The sequence below is a fragment of the mitochondrial genome of Spinacia oleracea, assembly GCF_020520425.1.
Source record: "Spinacia oleracea mitochondrion, complete genome".
NCBI classification, from domain to species: Eukaryota; Viridiplantae; Streptophyta; class Magnoliopsida; order Caryophyllales; family Amaranthaceae; genus Spinacia; species Spinacia oleracea.
In genome coordinates, this window is record NC_035618.1 from 5,322 (window position 1) to 30,302 (window position 24,981).

Here is a 24,981-nt window from a genome sequence, read left to right on the forward strand (position 1 = left end):
TTTATTTCTTTATGCTTATACATGATATGTAGTCAAGTCGGCTGAACACAAACCCAAGAGAAGTCAAACTATCCTTTCCTTCGAAAGGTAGGAGCGAAAATCCGGTTCGGTTAGGGTAGACCCAGGGGAAGAGCTGTGCACAAAGGTTTTCACCATGGGGCAGGGACGGCGACCAACAACAGGAGAGCACTCGGTGTAGGTCTTTCCTTGATCCTAATAAAGGCTCAGTGGCTCAATATTAGGTTTGGAAGCAGGAGAAAAAGCCAGATGGACCACCATTGATAAGAATTGACATATTCTGGCAAGGTATGTAATCGCTTAAGCGAAGCTTTTGTTTACACGCTAAAGCTATGCTTTTGGAAGGAGGATAATCCCTTTTGGCAGCTCAATCTTCACGGTAATAATTATGCCAATTCTGTCTAAAAATCTCTTTAGGTGATCAAGAGGGCTCCCTTTTTCAGTAGATGAGATTAGGATGAAAGGTATTATATCTAAACTATATATTCTTTTTTTTCAAAGATATAAAGTGTTGTTCTAAATTATACCTTCTTTCTAGAGATCTAGAAGCACTTCTGCTACTTTCTATCTCTTTTTCCATTTTTCCCTAGCGCTCTCTTTTGACTTCTTGAACAATTTCATTGCCCTAGAAGTTGTTGCTTGATCGAAAGGATATAACACATACGAAACCTTAGCTTCGCTTACTTTTTGAAGTATAACCTTCGCCACGACATTAGTGGCTCTTCGTGCTTCCCGCAGGCTTTTTTTTTAGAGAGAGAGTCAGAGGGGCGGTACGGAAGATTGGTCTGCTCCGAAAAGCGGAGCTTTTGGGTTCGCTCCCTCTACTCTATGCGGTCGGCCTTCTTACTAGTCTGCCTTCTTTCTCTTGATGGAATATAACAATGCCCGAGCTCCAGCTTTGCTTGCGTTCTTCACCGGCGCTCGCCGAATGTATCACTCATCCTGCTCCTAAGGTAAGGAGTCTTCTGTGTGTTATAATCTTTACGAGAATGAATCGCAGATGTTGGTTGAGAATTGTTCGGGAATTCATTGATAATTACTTTGCCAGGTTCTAGGGGGGCTACTCTTCTTTTTTCTCGATCGAGCCGCTCCCCCTCATTCCACTCGTCCAGCCTTCTTCACGAACTTGTACAATCGATGCCACAAAGATAGCCAACTCTATTATCGAACAAATAAGGAAACGGGCGACGATTTGGCACCAGATATCCGGAGGTGTGGAAAGAGCAGCTGTGAGAAGGGGAAAAACCATCAAAAAACGACGATTGTTCGTGAAGGTTTCCACAGAAAGACCTCTGAGTTCTGGCAAACGGATCACAATTACAGGTACCTGGGAGCATACCGATGGAATGAACGAAATACGAACAGTTAACATAATATAGTCATAGATCTTAGGTTGTAACTTGATCATGAGCGAATTTGTTGATGTTGCACCCACGAAGTACGGAAAGTGCCAAACATTGGGAACTACCCGGGAAAGAGTTAAGAACAGGAACAAGAAGAAGCAAAAACCACTTAAATGGAAAAATCGATTGTATTTCGCCCTTTGTTCCCCATAGCAACTGGGGATCAAAAAGCACCAAATTTGGTGACTTACAAAAGGAAAGACGAAGTAAGAGCATGCTATTGAAGACGTTGCTACATATGTCGGGAAGGCCTCCGTTGATTGTGTACGAACAAAATACGAGTCCAAAGGCAGGGTAAGAAAGGGTTTAGCTAATGGGAATATTAACTCTTCCGGGAACCAATAACGCGTAAACCATGTCAAACCAAGACCGATCAATATCCGAACGAAACGGATTCGAACTTCTCCTAGAATAGTTTCCAATGCGAAATCAAATTCATAATATGAGTAATTCAAAAGATAAATGAAAATAGATTCTTTTATAAGATTTGCCTTACTAAAAGCGAATGAATCCCCAACCAACTATGGACATTTTCGGGGAGTAGCCCGCTTCCCATTACTCAATAGAGCAATTCCTCGCACATAATTAAGGGAGCCATTGAAAGGTGACTAAAACACCAGAAACGGCGACTACCCGAGCTAATGATAGAGGCAAGAACACTTTCCGGCCAAGTCCCATTAATTGATCATAACGATATCGTGGAAATGCTGCACGGACCCATATATATAGAAAGAGAAAGAGAATCACCTTGATACTAAACCAGATCGAGCCCGGGATCCTATTGGAAATGGGAAGATCTAGGATAGGCGGCCAACCTCCTGGAGAAAGCGATGTGCATAGACCAGGTGAGTAAGGATGCAGCTCCGTGGACCGCTCGTCGGGCCTGATAGGTGGTGGTATCACACCCTTCTCAAAGGAACCGTACGTGACACTCTCGCGTCATACGGCTCCGTCCCGGAATCAGGACCCCTCTTTCCTTTGACCAAGGGGTTCTCTAACCAACCTGTCTTCCTTTGGTAAGCATTTCTTTCAAAATGAAACAATCCAAAAGCTTCGCTTTAGCGACTTCAAAAGCTTCGCTTTATTCAAAAGCATAGCTTTAGCTATTACATTCCTATTTATGCTTTTATACATGCTGAAGTTCCTTTCAAACCTAGCTCTTGGTGCCTGCTTTAGCTTGTCGGAGGTCGTCAATTTCTTGAGCTTGCATACTAACTTCAGATTCCTAGGAGAAGAGAAGCCAGGAGTTGGAGGAGGCTGAATAGAAAGAATGGAATTCCCTCCCTTCCCAAAAGCTTCTAATAAGCTTAAGCGATTACATTCCTTTCCTTTATAGGGGTTCTAATATAGAAGATGCTAATAATAAAAAGATAAGAAAGAAAAAAACGAAGGAAGAGCCTAGTTGTTTGACTAAGGATCTAGTTCCTGTCTTACCTTCTAGTTATCCAAGTGGAGATGATTATAATCAAAAATGTTAATAATATGTTATTACATTCCCAAGCTAGCTGGTATCAAGTAAAGGCGTGGCTGCACTATTGGTTAATTATCCTTCACAGCTTCAATTGTGCACTATTGCGAAAATGTTCACTATATAAATGTATGATGGTTCCTACTGCACTAAATTCGGTTGAAGTAGGGTTTGATGCAAAGTTCTTGTAATTATGTTATTACCCATGATGGGATTCACCCTGCTAGTCTAGCTGTCCCTGCCCTTTCGATTCAATTGTTCATATTGAGCTGACCATACTTCCACTAATTCAGTATATTGGTCATGTATTATGGGTGGATACAGCTTTAGAGTCAAGATCTGTGACTGCAACTATGGACATGAAAATGTCTGTATCGCCTGCGAATCCGTGACTAGTTATTCCCATCTTCATTGTATAGGAAAGAACTTCCAGCACTAAGACCCTTTGTTTGTTTAGCTGCCCGGGAGCGGAAGTTTATACGCTTTGGTCGCAGCATCCCGTATTCGATCCATTCCTTTGCCGGCTGAAAGAGGTTGGTGGTCTAGCTCCTTCCCCAGCTTTTTTCCATTAGCAACCCCTCTGCATTATTGTGAACTAGCTTATAAAAGAGGATATACTGCTTTGGATAGGATAGATAAAAGACTTTTCTTAGTGCGAGATAGAATCACGTATCTTTTGCCCATACTATACTTATGTATTTACCATTTAGCCATGCCTCAGAGAAAGCGGCTGTGGACATTTGGGTGCTTTCTCTAAGAAAAACAATTGGACCCTCATATAGTCACCCACGTATGTAATCGCTTAAGCGAAGCTTTTGGAGGGTGGGTTCTCGTTCGAAATTGACGAGTTTACCAGGACATTTGAACTAGTCAATTGATCTTGGACCTCTCCCATGTTGTAGATTGTCCCTTCGTTTAGGAAATGACTTAGAGTCAAGCTATCTCGCTCACCCTTACTCATCCTCTATAAACCTTTGCTGAACAAGATACCCTGCTAGCGAGAGCGGCATAAAGGAGCACAAACATGGGTAGGGTTGTTTTCAAATGAACAGACAAGCAAACGCACTACTTCTTTTCTGCTCAGCCTACTAGCAAAGCAACTACTCCTGATAAATACACTTCCTTAACTCGTTTCTCTCTCTTCCAAAAGCTTCTAATCAGATTCAAGTTCTACTCTTATTCATCTCTTGGAGTCAAATCAGTAAGGGAGTTCACATCTGGAAATAAATCATCTCTTTCTTGGCGGGAAAGCTGCCACTTTTTCACTACTTTATTGATCGAACAAGCGTGGTCTTGGTCCACATAGCCAACAAACGGTTGACATGTGCAGACCGAGAATGGTCAAGTCTAGAGAGTACTCTATATCCATCTACCTTCGATATCGTATCAAGAGGGTTTCTACCCTTGTTAGGATATCGAAGGTAGATGGACATAGCACCAAAAAGGTGATAACAATTCAGTAAAGACTTAACCGAAATCAGTGAGAAATTCTTACTGAGGTTACGAACCCGGAAGCGCTTGGCAAACTCGGCACAACCAGTCGCAGAAAGAAAAGATTTCTGGTAACTAATTGTAAGGCCAAGTCGACGAAAATAACTTATTGTTAGGATCAAGTGGCACGGGGAGCCCATAAAATCCCTTGGGACCACTGCTCACCTTGAACATGAACGAACTCAAGCAAGAATTTGAAAAAAAAAAAATTCATAGGGGAAGGTTGTTTACTCGCTTAGTGCTTACATTAAGGTAGTTGACTCCCTAAAGCTCTTCGAGCTTTTGAGCTTAAGCGAAGCTTTCGGATGTAATAGCGAAAGCTATGCTTTTCTTTACACGCTTAGTGCGAAGCATTAAGAAGTCGCTTAAGCGAAGCTTTTGGAAAAGGCACTAAAAATACAAAAAGAAAAAGAACTAAGCCCATTATCACAAGATTTAGACCTGTTATCTTTATCGAACTTACATGTGATCCTAAACCATATACTAAAAACACAGTGATGAGACTCATCGAACTACTAAGTCAAAAATGGAATATAGCTGTAAGAGGGGAAGAATCGACAAAGAATGACGAACATAAAACCGTGATTGGTATAAGAATTCTATTTATATATATGGAGGAAGTATGTCCAACCATGATTGGTATGTTAATAAATTAGGTAGTTTAGTCCCTTGTCCCCTTGAGCCTCAATTTCATTACCCATTTAGTATTATCATGATACTTATGATAGCTATTCTATGTATATTCTGGCGCAGAAAGAAAAAGAATAGAAAGAATTTAAAGTGTGAGCAGAGCAAGCCTTCATGTACGGGCGTTCCCCGACAGGGGCCTGCCAGCTCAGGAAGCCAAACGCCCGATACCGGCAGAAGGGTCCCTAGCCCCCTTTCTCTTTCTTTATTATAACCTTCTTTTTTGATGTCAAAGACCAGGAACTACGCGCAAATTCTCATTGGATCTTGGTTGTTCTTAACAGCGATGGCTATTCATTTAAGTCTTTGGGTAGCACCACTAGATTTTCAACAAGGTGGAAATTCTCGTATTCTCTATGTACATGTTCCTGTGGCTCGGATGAGTATTCTTGTTTATATCGTTACGGCTATAAACACTTTCTTGTTCCTATTAACAAAACATCCTCTTTTTCTTCGCTCTTCCGGAACCGGTACAGAAATGGGTGCTTTTTCTACACTGTTTACTTTAGTTACTGGGGGGTTTCGGGGAAGACCCATGTGGGGCACCTTTTGGGTGTGGGATGCTCGTTTAACTTCTGTATTCATCTCGTTCCTTATTTACTTGGGTGCGCTGTGTTTTCAAAAGCTTCCTGTAGAACCGGCTCCTATTTCAATCCGTGCTGGACCGATCGATATACCAATAATCAAGTTTCCAGTCAACTGGTGGAATACATCGCATCAACCTGGGAGCATTAGCCGATCTGGTACATCAATACATGTTCCTATGCTCATTCCAATCTTGTCTAACTTTGCTAACTTCCTCTTCTCAACCCGTATCTTCTTTGTTCTGGAAATACGTCTTCCTATTCCATCTTTTCTCGAATCTCCTTTAACGGAAGAAATAGAAGCTCGAGAAGGAATACTAAAACCTAGTTCACTCGCTGAGTCTTTTTGCATCCATGGCCGAATGCTTAAAGCGCGAAACCTATAACAAAAGGTCTTGTCAGAGCCTGCTGGATGCACGTTCAGTTCGAAAGATGAAAGCTATTTACAGACTGACTTATGGAACGCCAAAGAAAGTTTTAGACTGATAACCCTTTTATTTAGAAGAGTGAAATTCCTTGTAATGTCTTGATCTAAGGCGAAAGCGAAGAAGAGTTCCTTCTACATAAGATAAGGACTGTAAGACTCACTCTTGCCCTTGACTCTCTGGTAGATTTCATAACCTCTCTGGTAATGGGCTTCTATGGAACGTATGCTACGGGTGCTTTAGTTGCGACGTGGGGACCGGTTGTATTCTAAGTTGATTCAACAACAGCTAAGGAACTCTTAAAGAGAAGATGACTCCTCTTCTTTATTCACGGGATTCTTTAATGTTGATGGGGCTAGTTGGAGTTTTGGACAACATTTGCTATATCCCGAAGGCCTTTCAAACCTTGCTCAAATAGGGAAGACCTATTATTTTCATTCTACTATTAGTCCCTATACTTATATAATTTGAGCTCCTTTTTCCGACAACAGATAGGAGATCTTACTTTCTCAAGTCATACGTCTTTTGTTCAGCCAACAGTGTTCCGCTCTACTTATTATTACTTACTAGCGCCCTTCACTTCAACTCATACTACTTCCAGCTTATTCCAAAATAAAAGAAAGCTACTTGCTTATAAGAACAAGGTGCGTAGCTGGCTTGTTAAAGCATGGAAAGGTATCCAAAAAGCACAGTAACAGCTATGAGATAGATAGGCACCCGGTAACCTAATACCCGCTTCTAAGGATTGAAAGTAGCACGGCTATAGGGCAGAAGAATAGCCGCGGGCAAACACCTTTAACAAGCAAGTAGCTAACTTCCACCTTACTTAAGAGCAAAGCGCGAAAGTCTTCGCCTATAGCTTCTACTTCTACTTAGCAGCCCAAATAAAGTACTCCCCAAAATCTTCGCTTTAGCGACTTCATACATCATGATAAAAAACTTTAGGTTTACTAATTTGGGGCCAATCTTTCGCAATATACCTCAATACAGCACCAATTGATGGGGATTCACCCACAACATACATGATAATGGAAGAAAGCCATAAATTAGAGAGTTTTTCCACTTCAGATTTTTCAAGTTGTGCAGTGGGTTTTCCATCTTTAATCACCGGAGAGAGAAATTCCAGAGACGTACCTTTTGAAGCCAAGCTTCCAGTGAATAAATCTTCCCATGGATTCTCAGGCAAGCCAATTTAAGAATTCTACATAGTCAACCTCCTTGCAACATTGGCTTGAGATGTTGGAACAGCAGAAGTTGCTTGAACCCCTGCTCCGGCTACCTGAGTAGTGGTTGTGCCCATCCCCAAAGCTTGGCCCATTAACAATCTCTTGCATCCTCTCTGAAATCGAAGGAACAATTCCACCATTTCCACTCGAAATTACCTCAGTCACTGTTCTAGTGGATTGCGTTTGAGAAGTCTTGGTAGTCTTCTTCCTCCCCATTGGAAAAGATGCGCACGTTAGCTATTTCACCTTAACGTACGCGGGATCGCCATGGAAGGAGAGGATTAATCATTCAGTGTCTTTACTTAATGTGCAGTTAGGATATGATAATTGAAAGAAGTACCCTGAGATTGGGATAGAAATAAGGTGAAACTGGAATAAGGATATGATAAGGAAAGTGCTAGCGCGTCAGTCAGTCCCCTTTCCCATACCTTAGAACTATGAAAGCTATCTTTCTTATTGATAGCCCCTTCTCTGTACTAGGAAATGAATCCTATCCGGATTGTTGGAAATATAGCAATGTTTTTTTTCTTTCTTATTTCCGGAAGCAATCTTCACAGGCACAAGGATCTCCTCACAGCAACCTCCACTACGTATGTAATCGCTAAAGCGAAGCTTTTGGATAGAGGCTAATTACAGTCATAAGCCTGCTACTAAGTCTCCGAACGAATACTTAGTTAGCCGTGAATGAGAACTCTTCTTGCTTGTTGGCAGGTAGCTCCATGCAAGGTTAGCTCAAAAGCGAGTTCTTACTCTTTGACCTGAGGGGAAGAAGGATTACCTGGGGTGAGGTTGACCTTCTTTCTGCGGTACGGCTATTATATTAGAGTAGAGGCAGTAGCAGGGAATCTCTTCTTCCGCCTATTAGCGGTGTGACTGTGACTTTCTTCTTGAAAAGACTGCTTTTCTTTGAAAGAGCTGTGGGCATAGCGAAACTTTCTAAAATGCGGGATCGGAATTACCTCTTGATGCGGTAGAAGAGGTCTAGGTCAGTGCTTTCTTTTGCTAGAGAATATGGCATAACCGATGCAGTTAGCTCAAAAGGGAGTTCTTCCGGATCCGGATTCAATGTATGAAGTCGCTTAAGCTATGCTTATGGAAGGAGTGAATCAACTGATGCAACCAAGCACAATGAGTGCTCTTGTTATATATACAATAGCCGTTTTGGTGACATCGACAACAAGAAAGGCTGATTTACTTAGAATACCCCCCAAAAAGCAGGATAGAGTCATTTAGTAGAGGAAGGACGTAGCTGGCACAATCAGGGAAATGAAGGCACCAGCGGATGCTGTTTTTGGATAAGAAGTTGTCGTTTTTCCTTACCCGCCAGCGAGATTGGCTTGGGTGAATTGCTTTTCATAGCTATGTAGCTAAACTAAAGCCCTTGCGATTCTACTTTCCAAAAACTTCGCTCCGATCGCTTAAGCGACTACGTACCTCGGGCAGGCAACTCACTAACTACAGCTTCTATCTTCTCTAGGTCCCATTAGACTGATTCTTAGTCCTTCTCCCCCGAAACCAAGCCTTAAGGCTTTCCTTATGAGATGGGATGCTCACTAATCGACTGCTTCTCTCGAGATGCTTTGAATAGCGTAGTAAATAAACACTCTCTTGGTCCTTTCGAAGCAGATATTCGTACGCCCATTGGGTTATTTAAGGATGGCACTGGTTTCGGCTTGACTGCTTTCCTTGGTTTCCTTTTGGTTAGGAGGGATAACTCTTAAACCTTAGGCTAGCAAGGTAGATGGATTTAGGAAATAAAGACCGGGCGATAAAGAAGAAAGAAGGCTATGGGGAAAGATCCCAGACCTGGCTCGCTCCAGGCAGATGAAATTCCTCCTCCCCCAGACCCGGCATAAGAGAAAGGGCTTTAGCGAAGAAAGAGATGATCGAGTCTCTTACGCCATCCTAGGCGGTTCTCCCGTAGCGTCTCTGCCGGCTACTTTCGAAGGTTCAGGTTTGTCTGCCGTTAGGCCCCCGAATTCTGAATCTCCCATTGTAGGCACTATGTCAGATGAACCCGAAATCCCGGTTCCGCCTGAACCAAGCACTCACGTTCTCAAGGCTCTGTTGGCCCAAAAGGAAAGGGCCATCAATAAGTAAGAAGTAAGCTCCTTCTACTGCACCTCAAGCACCTCCGGTTCCAGTCTTTGATGATTGTAACCAATATGCTGAAGACTCTCCTGACCCTGGACAGCCTTTTTAACAGTTACAGAAGCCTTTGCCGCGGATAACCGCTTTGAAATATTAGCCCGGAGCTTTCAAATCAATAGTTCATTGACCGTAGTACCTCCCTTTTCTTTGAACAAGCCTTCTTACTAAAGAAGGAATGTGCCATACTATCGAACTATAGGCGAGATGAAGTGAAGCAAGCAAGGGAAGAGTTCCGACAAAGCGATTGATCCAGTTAAGATAAGATCGATAGATAGAGTACGGGACAGGACCAAGACTAAGAGTGGACGTAGAACATATTTATTTAAAGGTAGTTGACTCCCTAAAGCTCTTCGAGCTTTTGAGCTTAAGCGAAGCTTTCGGTATTGGATTTTCATTAATATTGATCCTACGAATCATAAAGATACAGAGGATTGGCCGATTGTATTCGGCTGGTGGTTGTGGCGAAATGATAGGTGCTTTGATCGTTCAATTAGCATCCCGATTGATCAAGTAAGCTTTATACTTGCTCGAGTTGGAGATATTAATAAGGCAATGGCAGGGATTTAGTGAGCAGTGGATCAAAGAGGAAGAGAAGTGAGCGTTTTATTCGCTGGGAGTATCCTCGGGAGGGATGGGTTCGGTTGAACACGGATGGGGCTTCGAAAGGAAATCCGGGTTTTGCTGGAGCAGGGGGTCTGATTCGGAGTCACAAGGGTGAAGTTCATGAGATTTTCTCCCTTAATTGCGGGACTTGCACTGTTACAAAGGCGGAGCTTCTCGCTGTGATGAGAGGATTAGCAATAGCTTGGAATGGAGCGGAAAGTGCAATTAACGGTCGACTCCGAGGTTGTGGTTCGTTTATTGGTGGAGCCGACTCCAACCAACTCTCCTTATATTCACATCATCCGAAAGTGTAAATCCCTTATCTCTCGTCAAGATTGGGAAGTCACGATCGGATATTGTTACCGTGAAGCCAATCGAGCTGCAGATTGGTTAGCCAATTTTGGTGTTCAACTAGAACAAAAATGGGTGAGTTTTGGGGCGGCCCCGAAGGACCTTCGTGCCGTTTTATTGGAGGACTTGAGTGGAGTCGCGTGGTCAAGAATGGTTCCGGAGTCCACTGACTAGAGTGGATAGTTGGAAGAATAATGTAGTGTAGTTGTTTTATTTCTTTCTGTTTCTTTTGAGTTTTGTTAGTTTGTTTCTCTTTGGGGCTTTGCCCTCTCCTTCACAAAAAAAAACTTCGGAAACTTAAACGAATCAATTACCACTTGACCCATTCTTCTGACTGCGCTAGCATCATCGGATACGGCAACAGAGATTCTTCCAACTTCGCTCTCAGAGGCGGGCTTGTATTGAATTCCAAATCCTTTTTGATTTCCTCTAAACCTACCGCTATTTGGAGCTTTTCACAGTAAAAGTAAAACGTTTGCCGGTGGCAACATCGACATGCCTTATATAAGACTTTAAGCGCACCTGAACTACCCATAATTACGGGGTTGCACTCAATAGTCAATCAATTCGTTTTTCCGTAGATTGATGTTTTGTATCGCACGCTTATTCTATTTTTTTATATAGTGTTAGAAGTATAACTAACTGAAAGCGCCTATGAATGAATTCCAAGAAAGCGGCCGGCTAGAAAGTGCAATCAATACCTCGTCACTCCTATGCATACAATAGCTATGAGCTGGCTAGACTCTTATCGAAATTATTTATATAAAATAGAAAGAAAAAGAGATTCGGCCTGAATTCCCCCTCTAAATGAGTCGGAGGGGCAGCCGAAGGCTCCATCGGACCGAAATTCTCTAGAGGAGTTGAGAAGAAATCCCTAGATCGGTATTTTCGTCGGGCCCTAATAAAACAAGAAAAGGTTGTGCAAGGCATGTACGAACTCTTGCCCAAGCAATCTTTTCAGCTCGACGAAATCCGTAGGTATGAAGTCGCTAAAGCGAAGCTTTTGGGGGGTCGATCTTTTTTTTACATTATGGCCTCGCACCCCCGATCCCGGGAGAAAACTCTGGATGACATCTACTCTTTTTTCCGAGAAAACGGAAAGTGATTTCTTTGTAGATATCCAATTTTAGAGGACTTAAATTCTATGTGCCAGCCTATATGTTAGGGTAATGTTCTCTAATCGCCTTTCTTTTCTTTTTTTCGGTATGCCGCTCTGCCTGCAAGGAGCGAGAAAAGAAATTGGTCTGTGGTGATGTCAGAATTTGCGCCTATTTGTATCTATTTAGTGATCAGTCTGCTAGTTTCTTTGATCCCACTCGGTGTTCCTTTTCCATTTTCTTCTAATACTTCGACTTATCCAGAAAAATTGTCGGCCTACGAATGTGGTTTCGATCCTTTCGGTGATGCCAGAAGTCGTTTCGATATACGATTTTATCTTGTTTCAATTTTATTTATTATCCTTGATCCGGAAGTCACCTTTTTCTTTCCTTGGGCAGTACCTCTCAACAAGATTGATCCGTTTGGATCTTGGTCCATGATGGCCTTTTTATTGATTTTAACGATAGGATTTCTCTATGAATGGAAAAGGGGTGCTTCGGATCGGGAGTAATCACTAGTGATAGGGAATAAATAGGGTGCTGAAAAACCCAAATCGACTAAGCTAGTTCACGCGCTGAGTCTTTTTGCATCCAAGCTAAGGAATGCAAAACTCGGCTCTAGTAAGGAAATAGGTGAACAACTATTCCTTACTTTCAAATATTCGCGAAAGCGAAGTTTTTGTTTACTCGCTTAAGCGAAGCTTTTGTTTACACGCTAAAGCTATGCTTTTGGAAGGAATGATAGTTTCTGTGCTTTGTATCAACAGTTTGCCTTTAAGCTGTAAGAACCTACATCGGTCATCAGTCTGTTTAGTCTAGCATAGTTCAGTTTGCTAGACCAGCTAGTCAGTTCAAGTTGCTATAGCTGCTAAGGAATGGTAAGGAAAGGAATGTAATCGCTTAAGCGAAGCTTAAGGAATGGAGAAAGGCCAGACCATGCTAGACAAGCTATGGCCGAAGGATTAAAGCCTGTTTTGAAATCCTTACCTGCTGCTAAAGCAAGCTCTAAATCCTAAACCTATGGCAGCTCAAGCTTGTTTAACAGCCTAAGGAAGTTCCTAACACAGGGGCTGCTATTATTCAACTAGTAGCGATCCATTCAAGCGCCTGGTAAGCTAGCAAGAAGAAGCAAAAAGAGAGTCTAGTAAAAGCTCAAGGGTTTCATCACGTACGTAGTCGCTTAAGCGAAGGGAATTAGATAACAACAGCTACTGCCTCTTTTCCTGACTGGCGATAGGATAGGCTGATAATCGGGGAAGAACCTAATTACGAAAGAGAGACTGTTGATTAGCCTAGAATCAAGAGGTCCATTGGACGTATGAAATCGCTTATGCGAAGCTTAAGGTATGAAATCGCTTATGCGAAGCTTAAGGTATGAAATCGCTTATGCGAAGCTTAAGGTATGAAATCGCTTATGCGAAGCTTAAGGTATGAAATCGCTTAGTGCATTAAGAATGAAGCGAAGCTTTTGGCGCGTTGATCCTTTTTCGAAGCATTCGGTGGATACTCTTGGTCTCGGAGATATTTGAGGATATCTGTGAACCAAGGAGTTTCTTCATCATTTTTCTCGTTGTCGAGCACATTGACATAGGCCGCCTCTTGACGTCTTTCGATGACTAGAGGCATTTCGGTCAAACCATTAGGAATTCGAATCATGGATGCCAATTTTGCAAGAGCATCCGCAAATGGATTTTCCTCTCGAGGCAAGTAGGTATACTCTACTTCTCCGATTTGACTTGCGTCAGTCTCGAGGTAAGCCTGGTAGGGAGCAAGACTTTCACTCCGAACTTTCCATCTTCCGGAAATTTGATTGATGATCAAAGATGAATCACCATAAACTCGTAGTTTTTGAATGCCAAGAGCTACGGCTGCTTCCATTCCAACTATGCAAGCTTCATATTCTGCGGCGTTGTTGGTTACATCGAAATCTAGTTTTACGGAGATTGGAGTGTGCGCCTCAAGGGGTGAGACTAATAATGCTCCGACACCGCATCCTTTTTTATTTGATGCTCCATCGAAATAGAGTGCCCAACTGTCATCCTCTGTCATGAGCAACTCTTCATCCGGAAACTCATAAACTTCCTCGCTATCTTGAGTAGGAAAATCTGCCAAGAAATAAGATATGGCATTTCCTTTGATAGATTTCAGAGGTAGAAACTTTAAGTCAAATTCGGCCAACATCACGATCCATCTTGATAGACGTCCGTTGAGTGCAGGCTTTTCAAATAAGAACTTAAGAGGATCAATTCTTGATACAACATGTACTTTATGTGTGAGCATATAATGCCTGAGTTTCTTGGTTGCCCATACAAGTGCGAGGCAAAGCTTTTCGAGTTGAGTGTACCTTTCTTCATATTCAAGAAGTTTCTTACTCAGATAATATATGGCACATTCTTTCCCGTCGATCTCTTGGGCTAGCCCCCACTGCAGTTTGAGTTACTGTGAGGTACAAACGCAGAGGAACATCCGGGAGAGCTGGAGCAAGCACTGGAGGATTTGAGAGGTATTCTTTTATCTTGTCAAACGCCTTTTGACAATTGTCGTCCCATTCTTTTTAAGTTTGCGAAATATGGGTTCGCAAATCATTGTGAGCTTAGAAATGAAACGACTAATGTATTGAAGTCTACCCAACTCGTATCTCCTTTTCGTTCTTGGGTGGAGTCATAGCCATGATTGCTTTGATCTTGGTGGGATCAATTTCAATACCTCGTGAGCTAATGACCCAAGAGCTTTCCTGAAGTGACGCCGAATGCACATTTGTTTGGGTTCAATCTCATATTGAACCTTCATAGCCTTTCGAAAAATGGATTGAGAGCTACGATGTGGCCAGGCCTATCTTTTGATTTGACGATCATCAACATATACCTCCACTTCTTTGTGCATCATGTCATGGAGAAGTGTGGTTGCTGTGCGTTGATAGGTTGCCCCGGCATTTTTCAACCCAAATGGCATGACTGTATAGCAATAAGTACCCCACTGTGTGATGAAGGTAGTCTTTTCCATATCTTCTTCGGCCATCTTGATTTGATTATACCCTGCATACCCGCCCATGAACGAGAGAAGTGCATGATTTGCTGTATTACGATATGTCGATATGAGGAAGTGGGAACCCATCCTTTGGACTGGCTTTGTTGAGATCCCTGTAATCAACACACATTCGAACCTTCCCATCTTTATTAGGAACCTACACAACATTGGCAATCCATTCTGGATAATTGGCGACCTTGATGAAGCCTGCCGTTAGTTGCTTTGTGACCTCTTCTTTGATTTTCAAAGCTACATCCGGTTTCATCCGCCTCAATTTATACTTGACGGGCTTAGAATCTGGAATGATGGGGATCGTGTGCTGAGCTATTTCCCTGTCTATACCTGGCATATCTTGATAAGACCAAGCAAAAACATCGATGAATTCTAAAAGCAAATGAATTAGTGCAACACGCTCTTCCTGAGTGAAAGTGAGTCCTATTGACACTATTTTGGGAGTGTCATTGTCAGAAAGATTCACTTTTTCCGTTTCCTCTATTATTTTTTACTTTCCAAAAGCTTCGCTTAAGCGACTTCCTACGTGTTCTTCCATCGCTTTTATTATTTCAAAGTCAGTTTCGGATTCTTGAGAAGCAAAACAGTCGGAATAGGAAAGGGAGGGGAAGGAGGCGAAGAGTAAGCTAAGTTGGCATTCTTATTGAATTCAGCAATCATTACATCAAAGAGGGAGTCAAGACTTAGCCTTAGGACCTAGGAATGCAGACTCATGAGCACCAGGCTCGAAAACAGAGGACTCAGACCCAGACTCATCAAACATTGGACCCTCCCCCGTAGTGAACAGAAGCTTCTTTCCATCTGGGGTAGTGAGCTTGATAGTCTTCCTCTATCCAGTGACGAGATCTTCAGCCGGTTCGATCAACATGCCCGGGTCGAATTCCTCATTTTGCAGAGCCAACTGGAGGTGAGCCATGTCATCGTAGCTTTCAACCTTTTCTTGGCCAAACAAGAGCCCAAATTAGCATCCAAACAGTCTTCGGTGAACTGTTTTGGTGGAAGATTAGGAAGTCCTTCATCGAGGAAATGACAGTCCAGGAATGCCTAAAATCCGGGATAGATCACTCCTTCACTAGCCTTGTAGAATGGCTCCGGGAAATCATAGCATAATTATTCTTCGCCCTCTCTAACAAACTGGCCATTGAGAGTGCGTTGATAAGGAAACATTTGGAAGTCCTTGCTCTTGGAGGACTTGAGGGAGATTTCCTTAGCTATGTAGTCTTTCAACTCTTGAGAAGTAGGCTCATAGCCTAAACCAAACAGATTGGTTTGCCCTTTTGGAGGAGAGAAGGGATAGGCTATTTCCTTCTTCCGCCCAATGGGCATTCCGGGGAAATGACCTTTCTTCCTGAGCATAGCATTGACAGCGAGATTCGAACATTTGAGGAAGTCAAATGGAGCCTTGTCTTCCCAAAAGCAGAGCTTTAGCGTGTAAACAAAAGCTCCAAGAGCTTTAGCGACTTCATTCCTCTTAGTCTCAGTTTTGACTCTTCTTCCTTTCTTAAGTAAGAAAAGAACCATTAGTTGGTCGCTGGTCTTATGGTAATGGTGACTATCTGCTTCGTTTCCAATGCGTAGTAGTTCTCAAGTGTAGGAGGTGCTTTTAGCTTTGGAAAGAGTACGCGTGCCAGTATAGTTGTCTTTCTGGTAATAGTTTTAGTTGCAGTTATGCTCCGTGGTGACGAAATGGTTTTCCTTTGAGTTGATGGTATGGGTATTGGAAGTGTTAATAGTTTGGTGATTGTATCGCTAGATCTATTCTTCCTATACCTAATTCTCTAGTCATAGATGTATTGTTGCGAATGCGCCTCAGTCTCCATTTAGGAAGTGAGCGAACAATGTGATAGGAATAATTGCTTTCGCCCTAAGGCTTCATGAGAGCCTGAAAACTGGGGTTTGGTTCATGACTGCTTTTTTTCTTTCGGGCCGGAAATAGAGCTAAACAACTACTAACCAGGGGCCTAGGTACTCCTATCACATTGGGTATGATTTTGCCATGGTGGACTCTAAAAAAAGGGATTCCAATCCCATCTTATTCAGTTGGAAGTGATTCACTCACTTTTTGAATAGTATGGAGAACGTGAAAAGGGTAAACTTCGAGGCCAGAGGCCGAGTCAGAATTGCTTTTCCCCAAAGATGCCTCAAATCTCTTAATAAAGGTATCTTCCTGAGCAGTGGCAGCGGAGCAGCATCATTCATTCTAAGTTAGAAGGACGTCTTCCCCAAGTATATAACTTAAGCTTTACACAAAAGGAAACTAAGGGCCAAAAAGCATAGAGATGGGACTCTAAGTCTTTTTTTATGCTGGTTCGTTATTACGTCTCTCAACTCTAGGGGTCCTGCTCCTCTAAGCGGGGACAATTCAAAAAGAATGAAGAGAGAGATTAGGTTCATATAGATACATTCACATGGAATCGGGAACTAGTAGACCTATTCTCCAACAATAGGAAAGGTCGAAGATCGCTCTTCTTTCTAGATTGGATAGTAGTCAGTCACTCGGAGTCGGAGCCTCAGTTCAGTCCTTTCTTTCACCTGAATCCCTTCCAGTGCTTTAATTAAGAGTTCAAGACTAATTAATGCTAAAAACTGATTAATCGCAGACACCCTATAGCTATTGCAGTTAATCCATATCTGGAATTAGGTAAGACGAAGGGAGGAGTTCAAAGAGTAAGCTAGTTGAAGAAATGGTAGGACGGAGCCTAGCTCTCTCGGAACTCACCTCAGCGACTTGAAGCATTGCTTCCTATCGGCTTCGGGCCGAAAGAGAGTGAGAGGGAACCCTGAAGAGATCTAGCCTTACGCAATCTTTCTAAGAAAGTCATTTAAGTCATCGATTGCCTGCTATTACCACTTCCTGACTTGAGGAGTAAAAGGCTGGAAAGCTGTTCTTTTCCTAGGTTGACTCGTGAGTTAGTGTGCAAGACCAATTGCTAGGCTCTCATCTTTTTTAGATGTTCTAACAGTGGGATTTGAGCTTTGCTGGATTTCCCACCAAATAACCTTCCTTAGATCCCTAGTCTTAGAGCTAAAGGAAGTCCTCTAACTAATCCCCCGAAGGAGAAGGCGGAGTTCTCTTTCCTTTGCTATCAATAAAAAGGTATGAATAAAGCTCTTGGAGCTTTTGTTTACTCGCTAAAGCGAAGTTTTTGGAAGGTACAAAGTGGATTTCTCATGGCCCCCCCAATGAATCCTTTTTATGCTATACGAGCATAAACAAGAACCATTTCTTTAGAAGACCTGCAGGTCGAGGTAGTTTCTACTTGCTTACTTCTTAGAGTAAGGGAGAACTGCTTTGATTCATTTTCCACGCATAAAAGGGTTGTAATAGCGAAAGCTATGCTTTTGGAGAGTTGCGCTAACGCGCTTTAGCGACTTCATACGTATCTATAATCTAAACACTTCTCACCTCTGTGCCTTCTTTACTTCCAGGCTCAAGCAAGAGCCACAGTGACTGCAACAAGAGGAAAGCCACCTTAATCAGTCAAGCAAGTAATTTGAATAGGGATTATGAACAGGCCCTTACCTTGGCCTTAGCCGTTCGATTGATTGTTATAAAGTAAAGCCTTTCACTTCATTGTTCAAGCTCTTGAACATGGGTTGAGTTCATACATTATGAAAGCTTTCCTATTCAAGACATATTACCAATTCCTTTGAAGCTACTACCACTACCGAAGCCGGCTTGCTTCTTTTGGTTACCGGTTGGGCTTTCTAGCGATGGGATATTAGTCAGCGGAAGACTTGCAGGCTAGCTCGTGCAATCAACTAAAAAAGCCTTCTCCATACTCTATCTTCTAAGTGAATTTGACCTTAGTAAGCTAGCTTTCTAAGCAAGCCTGGTTCTCCGGGCACTACGGTAGGACGTGGATCGATCATGACGAGAATGGACTTTTCCGTAATGTAATAGAAGAGTCACAGTCCAGTTCCCCCGGCTATCTCTTTATTCTGACTAGTCAGAATAAGAGAAATGAATGAAAGCGGGTAAGGGGTTGGCTTAACCCTGTGTTCTCTCCTAATCAGGTCGGGGGCGGAGACCGGCTTCATCATTCAGTGGTAGAGTGTTCATAGAAAAGAAGGCGCCGCCCTACGAGTGGAAGATTTTGGTGGTGGATGCTAAGGCAGTTCCTTTTTTCTGGTTTCCAGAGAGAATCTCGCTCATGGAGAAAGAGTACGCGTGCTAGCGCGCTACGGCTTAGGCAGTTGATCGGATCAGATAGCCCTTCGGGCTACCGCGCATAAAATTCCGATCAACAACTTGGAGGTATGGCTGAGTGGCTTAAGGCATTGGTTTGCTAAATCGACATACAAGAAGATTGTATCATGGGCTCGAATCCCATTTCCTCCGGCACGGAAGTGGAACGATCGGGCGAAAGTGAGAGAAAGAACCGAACCCCTTGGTGGAGTCCAGTCCCCCGGAGGACTTAATAGCACTACTTAGTGACTAGGAGCAGAGAGCCCGTTGCGCCTTTTTTTTACCGGCCTATCTTCTTTCTATAAGCAAGCTCCCTCCGGCCGGTAGGTACCTGGACGGCTCTCGGTTCTTGAGCATGTTGGGAGATTAGGCGGCGAAAGAGCTGCTCGAAAGCTTTACGAACAAGCGAAAAGGCCCTTAACTGAAACTGAAAGGGCTTTTCTCTTTCTTCTTGCTTAAGAAGAAAGTGTAGGGCGCTATTCGATGAAGAAAACAGACTTTAGGAAAGTGGTTCAGGTAGCTCAGCTGGTTAGAGCAAAGGACTGAAAATCCTTGTGTCAGTGGTTCGAATCCACTTCTAAGCGGGCGAAGGAAAAGGATGAGCGAGTTCGGTTCGAGTCTTGATCGATCGGGTAGATCTATATGCTTCGGAGGGTGAAACGAGGTGTAGCGCAGTTTGGTCAGCGCATCTGTTTTGGGTACAGAGGGCCATAGGTTCGAATCCTGTCACCTTGATGTGCACAGACCCGTAGGCTATAAGGCTGACGAAAAAAAGCACATTTTTCAAAAGATTAGACTTCTTTTCGAGTCGGTGTTTGTGACTTATTTCTTTGGTCGAGCCTTCTTCGGGCGTCGATCAATCTATCACTCGCCGCTCTGTCATTGTCTGATTTTTGGTTGTTTGATCACACTCGAAATTATGTATTTACTTATCGTCTTTTTACCCTTGCTTGGTAGTTCCGTAGCAGGTTTTTTCGGACGTTTTCTAGGATCAGAAGGAACCGCTATAGTGACTACTACGTGCGTTTCATTCTCTTCGATCTTATCTTTGATTGCTTTTTATGAAGTCGCACCGGGAGCTAGTGCTTGCTATCTAAGAATTGCTCCATGGATTTCATCGGAAATGTTTGATGCTTCTTGGGGCTTCTTTGGCGACCGTGAAGTCACCGGATGAATTGCCGGGTAGATAGATCAGATCCGGACGCGGCTGTTGCTCCACGGCGATACGGACTCGACCCGCTCCTACCCACCACGGGGCACCATAGCATGTCGGGAATAAGGGAGGACATACTGGACGTAACCACTCCCTTGGTTGGGGTAAAACCCCCCTGCCTTTCGATCGATACAAAGTTGAGGAGGCCGATCACGAACGCTACAGGTGTGGGAGCGATCCTAGTCAGGGAAGGCTAAGACGGCGCCTCGCATATGGGTAGCAAGAGGGCGCTTATGCCCAGACGGTGGGGCCTTATGGGGAAGAGCCCGACCCAATAGGGGCAGCACACCCCCCACTTCAAGCGCACCTCTGTATCGACTGAATCACTCTAAGGGTCTAGTCGGTGGAACCGGTGAACCACGCGAGCTGGTTAGATGCGTGGGGCAGAGGGCTCGTAGTACCCCCTTTTCCTTTTCTTCGCTTCGGTAGTGAATCACCCACTCAAAAAAGAGGCAAGCCTGCACGCTCTATTTGATACTACTAGGGCGGTGGACTACTTCATTAGGGAAGGGAAGAAGGGGCCTAAGCACGGCAGATGCCGTACACTTGAGTGGAAAAGGAAAGCGAGACCGTACCTCTTTTTCCTGTTTGGATATAAGGTTTCCGCAGAAAATCAAGTTGGTGAGCCGTGTGATGGGAAACCCTCCCGCACGGTTCGGAGAGCACTGAATTCGAATGAGAGGTTCACCACCACATCATTGCACGCAAGGGTAGCTCGCTCGATTCGCAGATTGGTCCGACTCGTCATTCACTTCTGACTCCGTGTTCGATAGCCCGACCGTAGTAATGTTAATTGTGGTTACATTCATAAGTAGCTTGGTCCATCTTTATTCTATTTCATATATGTCTGAGGATCCGCATAGCCCTCGATTTATGTGTTATTTATCCATTCTTACTTTTTTTATGCCAATGTTGGTGACTGGAGATAACTCTCTTCAATTATTCTTGGGATGGGAGGGAGTAGGTCTTGCTTCATATTTGTTAATTCATTTTTGGTTTACACGACTTCAGGCAGATAAAGCAGCTATAAAAGCTATGCTTGTCAATCGAGTAGGTGATTTTGGATTAGCTCTTGGGATTTCGGGTTGTTTTACTCTCTTTCAAACAGTAGACTTTTCTACCATTTTTGCTTGTGCTAGTGCCCCTAGAAATTCTTGGATTTTTTGCAATATGAGATTGAATGCCATAACTCTTATTTGTATTTTACTTTTTATTGGTGCTGTTGGAAAATCTGCACAGATAGGATCGCATACTTGGTCACCCGATGCTATGGAGGGTCCCACTCCTGTATCCGCTTTGATTCATGCAGCTACTATGGTAACAGCTGGCGTTTTCATGATAGCAAGGTGTTCCCCTTTATTTGAATACCCACCTACGGCTTTAATTGTTATTACTTTTGCAGGAGCTATGACGTCATTCCTTGCGGCAACCACAGGAATATTACAGAACGATCTAAAGAGGGTCATAGCTTATTCAACTTGCAGTCAATTAGGCTATATGATCTTTGCTTGCGGCATTTCTAACTATTCGGTTAGCGTCTTTCATTTAATGAATCACGCCTTTTTCAAAGCATTACTATTCCTGAGTGCAGGTTCGGTGATTCATGCCATGTCGGATGAGCAAGATATGCGGAAGATGGGGGGGCTCGCCTCCTCGTTCCCTTTTACCTATGCCATGATGCTCATGGGCAGCTTATCTCTAATTGGATTTCCTTTTCTAACTGGATTTTATTCCAAAGATGTTATCTTAGAGCTCGCTTACACTAAGTATACCATTAGTGGGAACTTTGCTTTCTGGTTGGGAAGTGTATCTGTCCTTTTCACTTCTTATTACTCTTTTCGTTTACTTTTTCTAACATTTCTAGTACCAACTAATTCATTCGGGCGAGACATCTTACGATGTCATGATGCGCCCATTCCTATGGCCATTCCTTTAATACTTCTGGCTTTCGGGAGTCTCTTTGTAGGATACTTGGCCAAAGTGTGACCTGTTAGCCCATAAGTAAAGACTGTGACGAAGGGGCTCTTGCTCACCCGACACGATCGTACGAGGTCACAATTCACTCAACACGACCATCCGGGGTGAAGAAGAATTGGGGATCGGATGTGGGCGAAATTCCCGCCAATGGCTGAGATGTTCAGTCGACTCCCTCCCCCTTTGTGGGGGTCCAGACCCCTACGAGTGAGCAGAAAAGGGAGGAGGAAAGAGGCCCTGGTGAACCGTAATAATTAGTGAACAAGTGTAAGCTTCGCTGCCCGACAGTATAGAGTACTGACCACACCGAGGGACGGGCCCTGAAGCGAAGGACGGGAACGAGCGGAATCAATGTGTTCCAATTTCTGGCCTTGCACCGACCATCCAATGGACCATGGACTAAACGGCCACTGCCTAAAAGGACTATGTCCAGGGGACCGCCGCCCCCCCCACAAGGTACATCTCGCGCCTATGGGCCGCTATAACTATCCAAGAAGACACTCGAAACTGGAAAGAGAAACAAACCCACCCGGTAGACTGCCAAGCTACAAGTCTTACGACACAGGAGCGGGATTCTCTAAAAAGCCAAGGTCGTGAGTGGCCAAGAGGGCCCACTTGGAGACTTGGGATCTCAGCAGAAAATGCGAAGGTTGCTTAAAGCCGGCCGGCCGATAGGCAAAAGAAAATAAACTAGTTTAGTTCTGATCTGAGTAGGCTCATAATAGGGAATACTCTAACCCTGGGAACCGGGGCCTGGCCATCCTTCGTTTGCGGTTGACGTTCCGGCAAAGTTTTTCCATCGACAGTGTTTTGATCTGGTTCGATTTTCCTGAATCGGCGGATTCCGCTTTTACCAACCCAAGACAAGAGAAAAGGAGCAGCGGTGCCAGGTCTAGAACCGGGGGTTCTTTCCTTTTCTCTTTCTGTGAGAAGGATGCGAAGAAGACGACGGGGTATTGCGTAACTAAGAAAATAGCAGCTGCCCTTCCCCAGCTCTAGCTGGGGTACCTCATCTTCGATGAGCATCCTTCCCTAAGTAAGGCCCTATTTAGGCTTACCTTTCCCGCCCGAAACTAGAAGATCTCTGGTTCCATAGAATGAAAACCACTCTATACTTCCTACAGCTAGACTTTCACTGAATGGTCTTTTACTTGAAGAGCGCTCTATCGGCCATAGGAAGGGAAGATATTGTATTGATCGAGGCGTAGAGAAGTTCTTGGAATGAAATCCTGAACAAAGTAGATACGATTCAGAGGAGAAGAAGTCGCTAAAGCGAAGTTTTTGGATTTGTAATAGCTAAAGCTATGCTTTTGGAAATGCCTCTTCGAGCTTTACCTTTCTTATCCGTAGCCTAGGTTGGATTTCTTTCAGTCCTTTATTCATGTAGTAGCTCAAATCGGGTCCTTTCCCCCAAAAAGCAGAGCTTTAGCGATTACATACCTCGGGTTTTCAGAGCAGTCAAAGAATGAACAAAAAAAAATCTTTCATTGCATAAAGACCAGACCCAGCCTTTCATACAAGGCATGCAACTTCAATTTATTGGATTGACTTCCCATCTTCTCTCTTTACTTATACTTATCCTTTTCATTGCTTTAAAAAAAGTCTTTTGCCTCAGTACATAAATAAACTAACCTCTTTTCTTATTTTCTTGACTTCGAAGGAGTCAGTGACAGAAGTCTTATTCAAAGGATCTTGAATTGAGCAAGGACTCTTTCAGAGCCTCGGGCTCGGGATCAACCTTAGGACTTCTCATCCTTGAGTTCAATCTCATCAGTCAGGAAATGGAGTCGTCTTCAAACTCTTTAGTGCCTGTGAAAAAGCCATCCACCTTCGCACACTTAGTTATCCAACCCTATAACTTTCGGTTACAAAACCACTCGTCCTTTTTCTTTAGAGAGAGCCTCCACCCTATTCAGAAAGTCTACTTAGCCCAGTGAATATAATCCCCGAGCTCCCTCTCTAGCCTACATTCTCGACATGATTGAGACATCTTCCACAAGAAAGCTTTCACACTTTCAGTGCCTCTGTATTTCACTAATTTGATACCAGATGTTCGCATTTTCCTGTGATCTCTCTCCAACCATTCACAATTTCTCATTCGTCCGCTTGACATCGGGTTTAGGAGATTCCATCTTTCTTGGTTTCCTGGTCTATGTCCCCAGGTTCCATCAGTCTTCTTCCTTCAGCGGGTACAATAACCTTCCTTGACCCCTTTGGAAATTCCCAACACTTCTCACCTTCGTCTAACATTGGACCTAGCAAAGAAAGCTGGAAAGAAAGGGCCGCATTATACCCTATACCCCAGGGGCAGGGAGCTCTCTTTACTTACGATACGAAATTTCCCGAGAAAGCAAGAAAATAAGTAGAATATCGGCAAGGTAAACCCTTGATCCTGCTGACTCCGAGTGAGACTAGCGCCCGCCTTTGAGACTGAGATGAGTGCCAAAGAGTGCAAATTGGCTGCTTAGGCTAAAGCAAGCCCCTATACCAGCGAACTACGTACTTTCCGCTGCGGCCCAGGTATGTAACTCGCTCTAGACGAATGTGGGCTTACTTTCAAAGAGTGGTTAGGACTTAGCCTTCGACTGTTGCCAACTCGGGGGTTTAAACCTCGAACTTCTGTTCTGAGTGAGAAGCGAGAACCGTTCGAGGGAAATAGGGATTCTGCACGCACCTCTCCTAACTGGACAAAAGTAGGGCAGTGCGCCGAAGGACTTCAAGACGAAAACTAACCCGAGATTGGAAAGCAAGAAAGGGTAGAACTTGGCCAGCAGGTATATAATCGCTTAAGCGAAGCTTAAGGACATTACGCCCTATACGCTAAGGCTCTCAACTCCCATGGTGAGATAGGGTAAGAATGCTTTATTTGAAATGAAAGCCCGATCCAAAAGCATAGCTTTAGCTATTACATCCCTCATCTCTTGATCTTGAGTAGGGGTAGCGTAGTTCATTTTGATATCATAGCATCAATGGTTCCCTCCTCTCTTATGCCGAGATAAAGGAGAATTCTCACTCAATGAATCCATATCCCGGGTTTTGCCATTGACTTCTTTGAAAGCAAA

General features: G+C 43.6%; 4 protein-coding genes and 3 non-coding genes across 7 annotated transcripts.

Moving 5' to 3' along the window:
* Window positions 1-1,078: 1,078 nt before the first annotated feature.
* On the minus strand, window positions 1,079-3,629 carry tatC. Its single transcript has 2 exons — window positions 3,593-3,629; window positions 1,079-1,827 (listed from the first exon to the last, which is right to left on the minus strand). The coding sequence occupies exons 1-2, from the start codon at window positions 3,627-3,629 to the stop codon at window positions 1,079-1,081; spliced, it is 786 nt and encodes a 261-aa protein (YP_009414538.1).
* A 1,664-nt stretch (window positions 3,630-5,293) lies between these two features.
* On the plus strand, window positions 5,294-6,037 carry ccmC. The gene has a single exon. It carries the CDS (start codon window positions 5,294-5,296, stop codon window positions 6,035-6,037), a length of 744 nt encoding a protein of 247 aa, YP_009414539.1.
* Window positions 6,038-11,659: 5,622 nt separating this feature from the next.
* nad3 (NADH dehydrogenase subunit 3) lies at window positions 11,660-12,016 on the plus strand. The gene has a single exon. The coding sequence runs from the start codon at window positions 11,660-11,662 to the stop codon at window positions 12,014-12,016; it is 357 nt and encodes a 118-aa protein (YP_009414540.1).
* A 6,781-nt stretch (window positions 12,017-18,797) lies between these two features.
* On the plus strand, window positions 18,798-18,885 carry trnS-GCT. The gene has a single exon. It is a non-coding gene; the product is annotated as a tRNA-Ser (tRNA).
* Window positions 18,886-19,242: 357 nt separating this feature from the next.
* On the plus strand, window positions 19,243-19,316 carry trnF-GAA. The gene has a single exon. It is a non-coding gene; the product is annotated as a tRNA-Phe (tRNA).
* Window positions 19,317-19,392: 76 nt separating this feature from the next.
* On the plus strand, window positions 19,393-19,467 carry trnP-TGG. Its single transcript has one exon. It is a non-coding gene; the product is annotated as a tRNA-Pro (tRNA).
* Window positions 19,468-19,651: 184 nt separating this feature from the next.
* Window positions 19,652-21,925, plus strand: nad5 (NADH dehydrogenase subunit 5; one part of a trans-spliced gene, as the record gives it). Coding sequence (YP_009414541.1) covers window positions 19,652-19,882; window positions 20,711-21,925 — 1,446 coding nt within the window.
* Window positions 21,926-24,981: the final 3,056 nt, after the last annotated feature.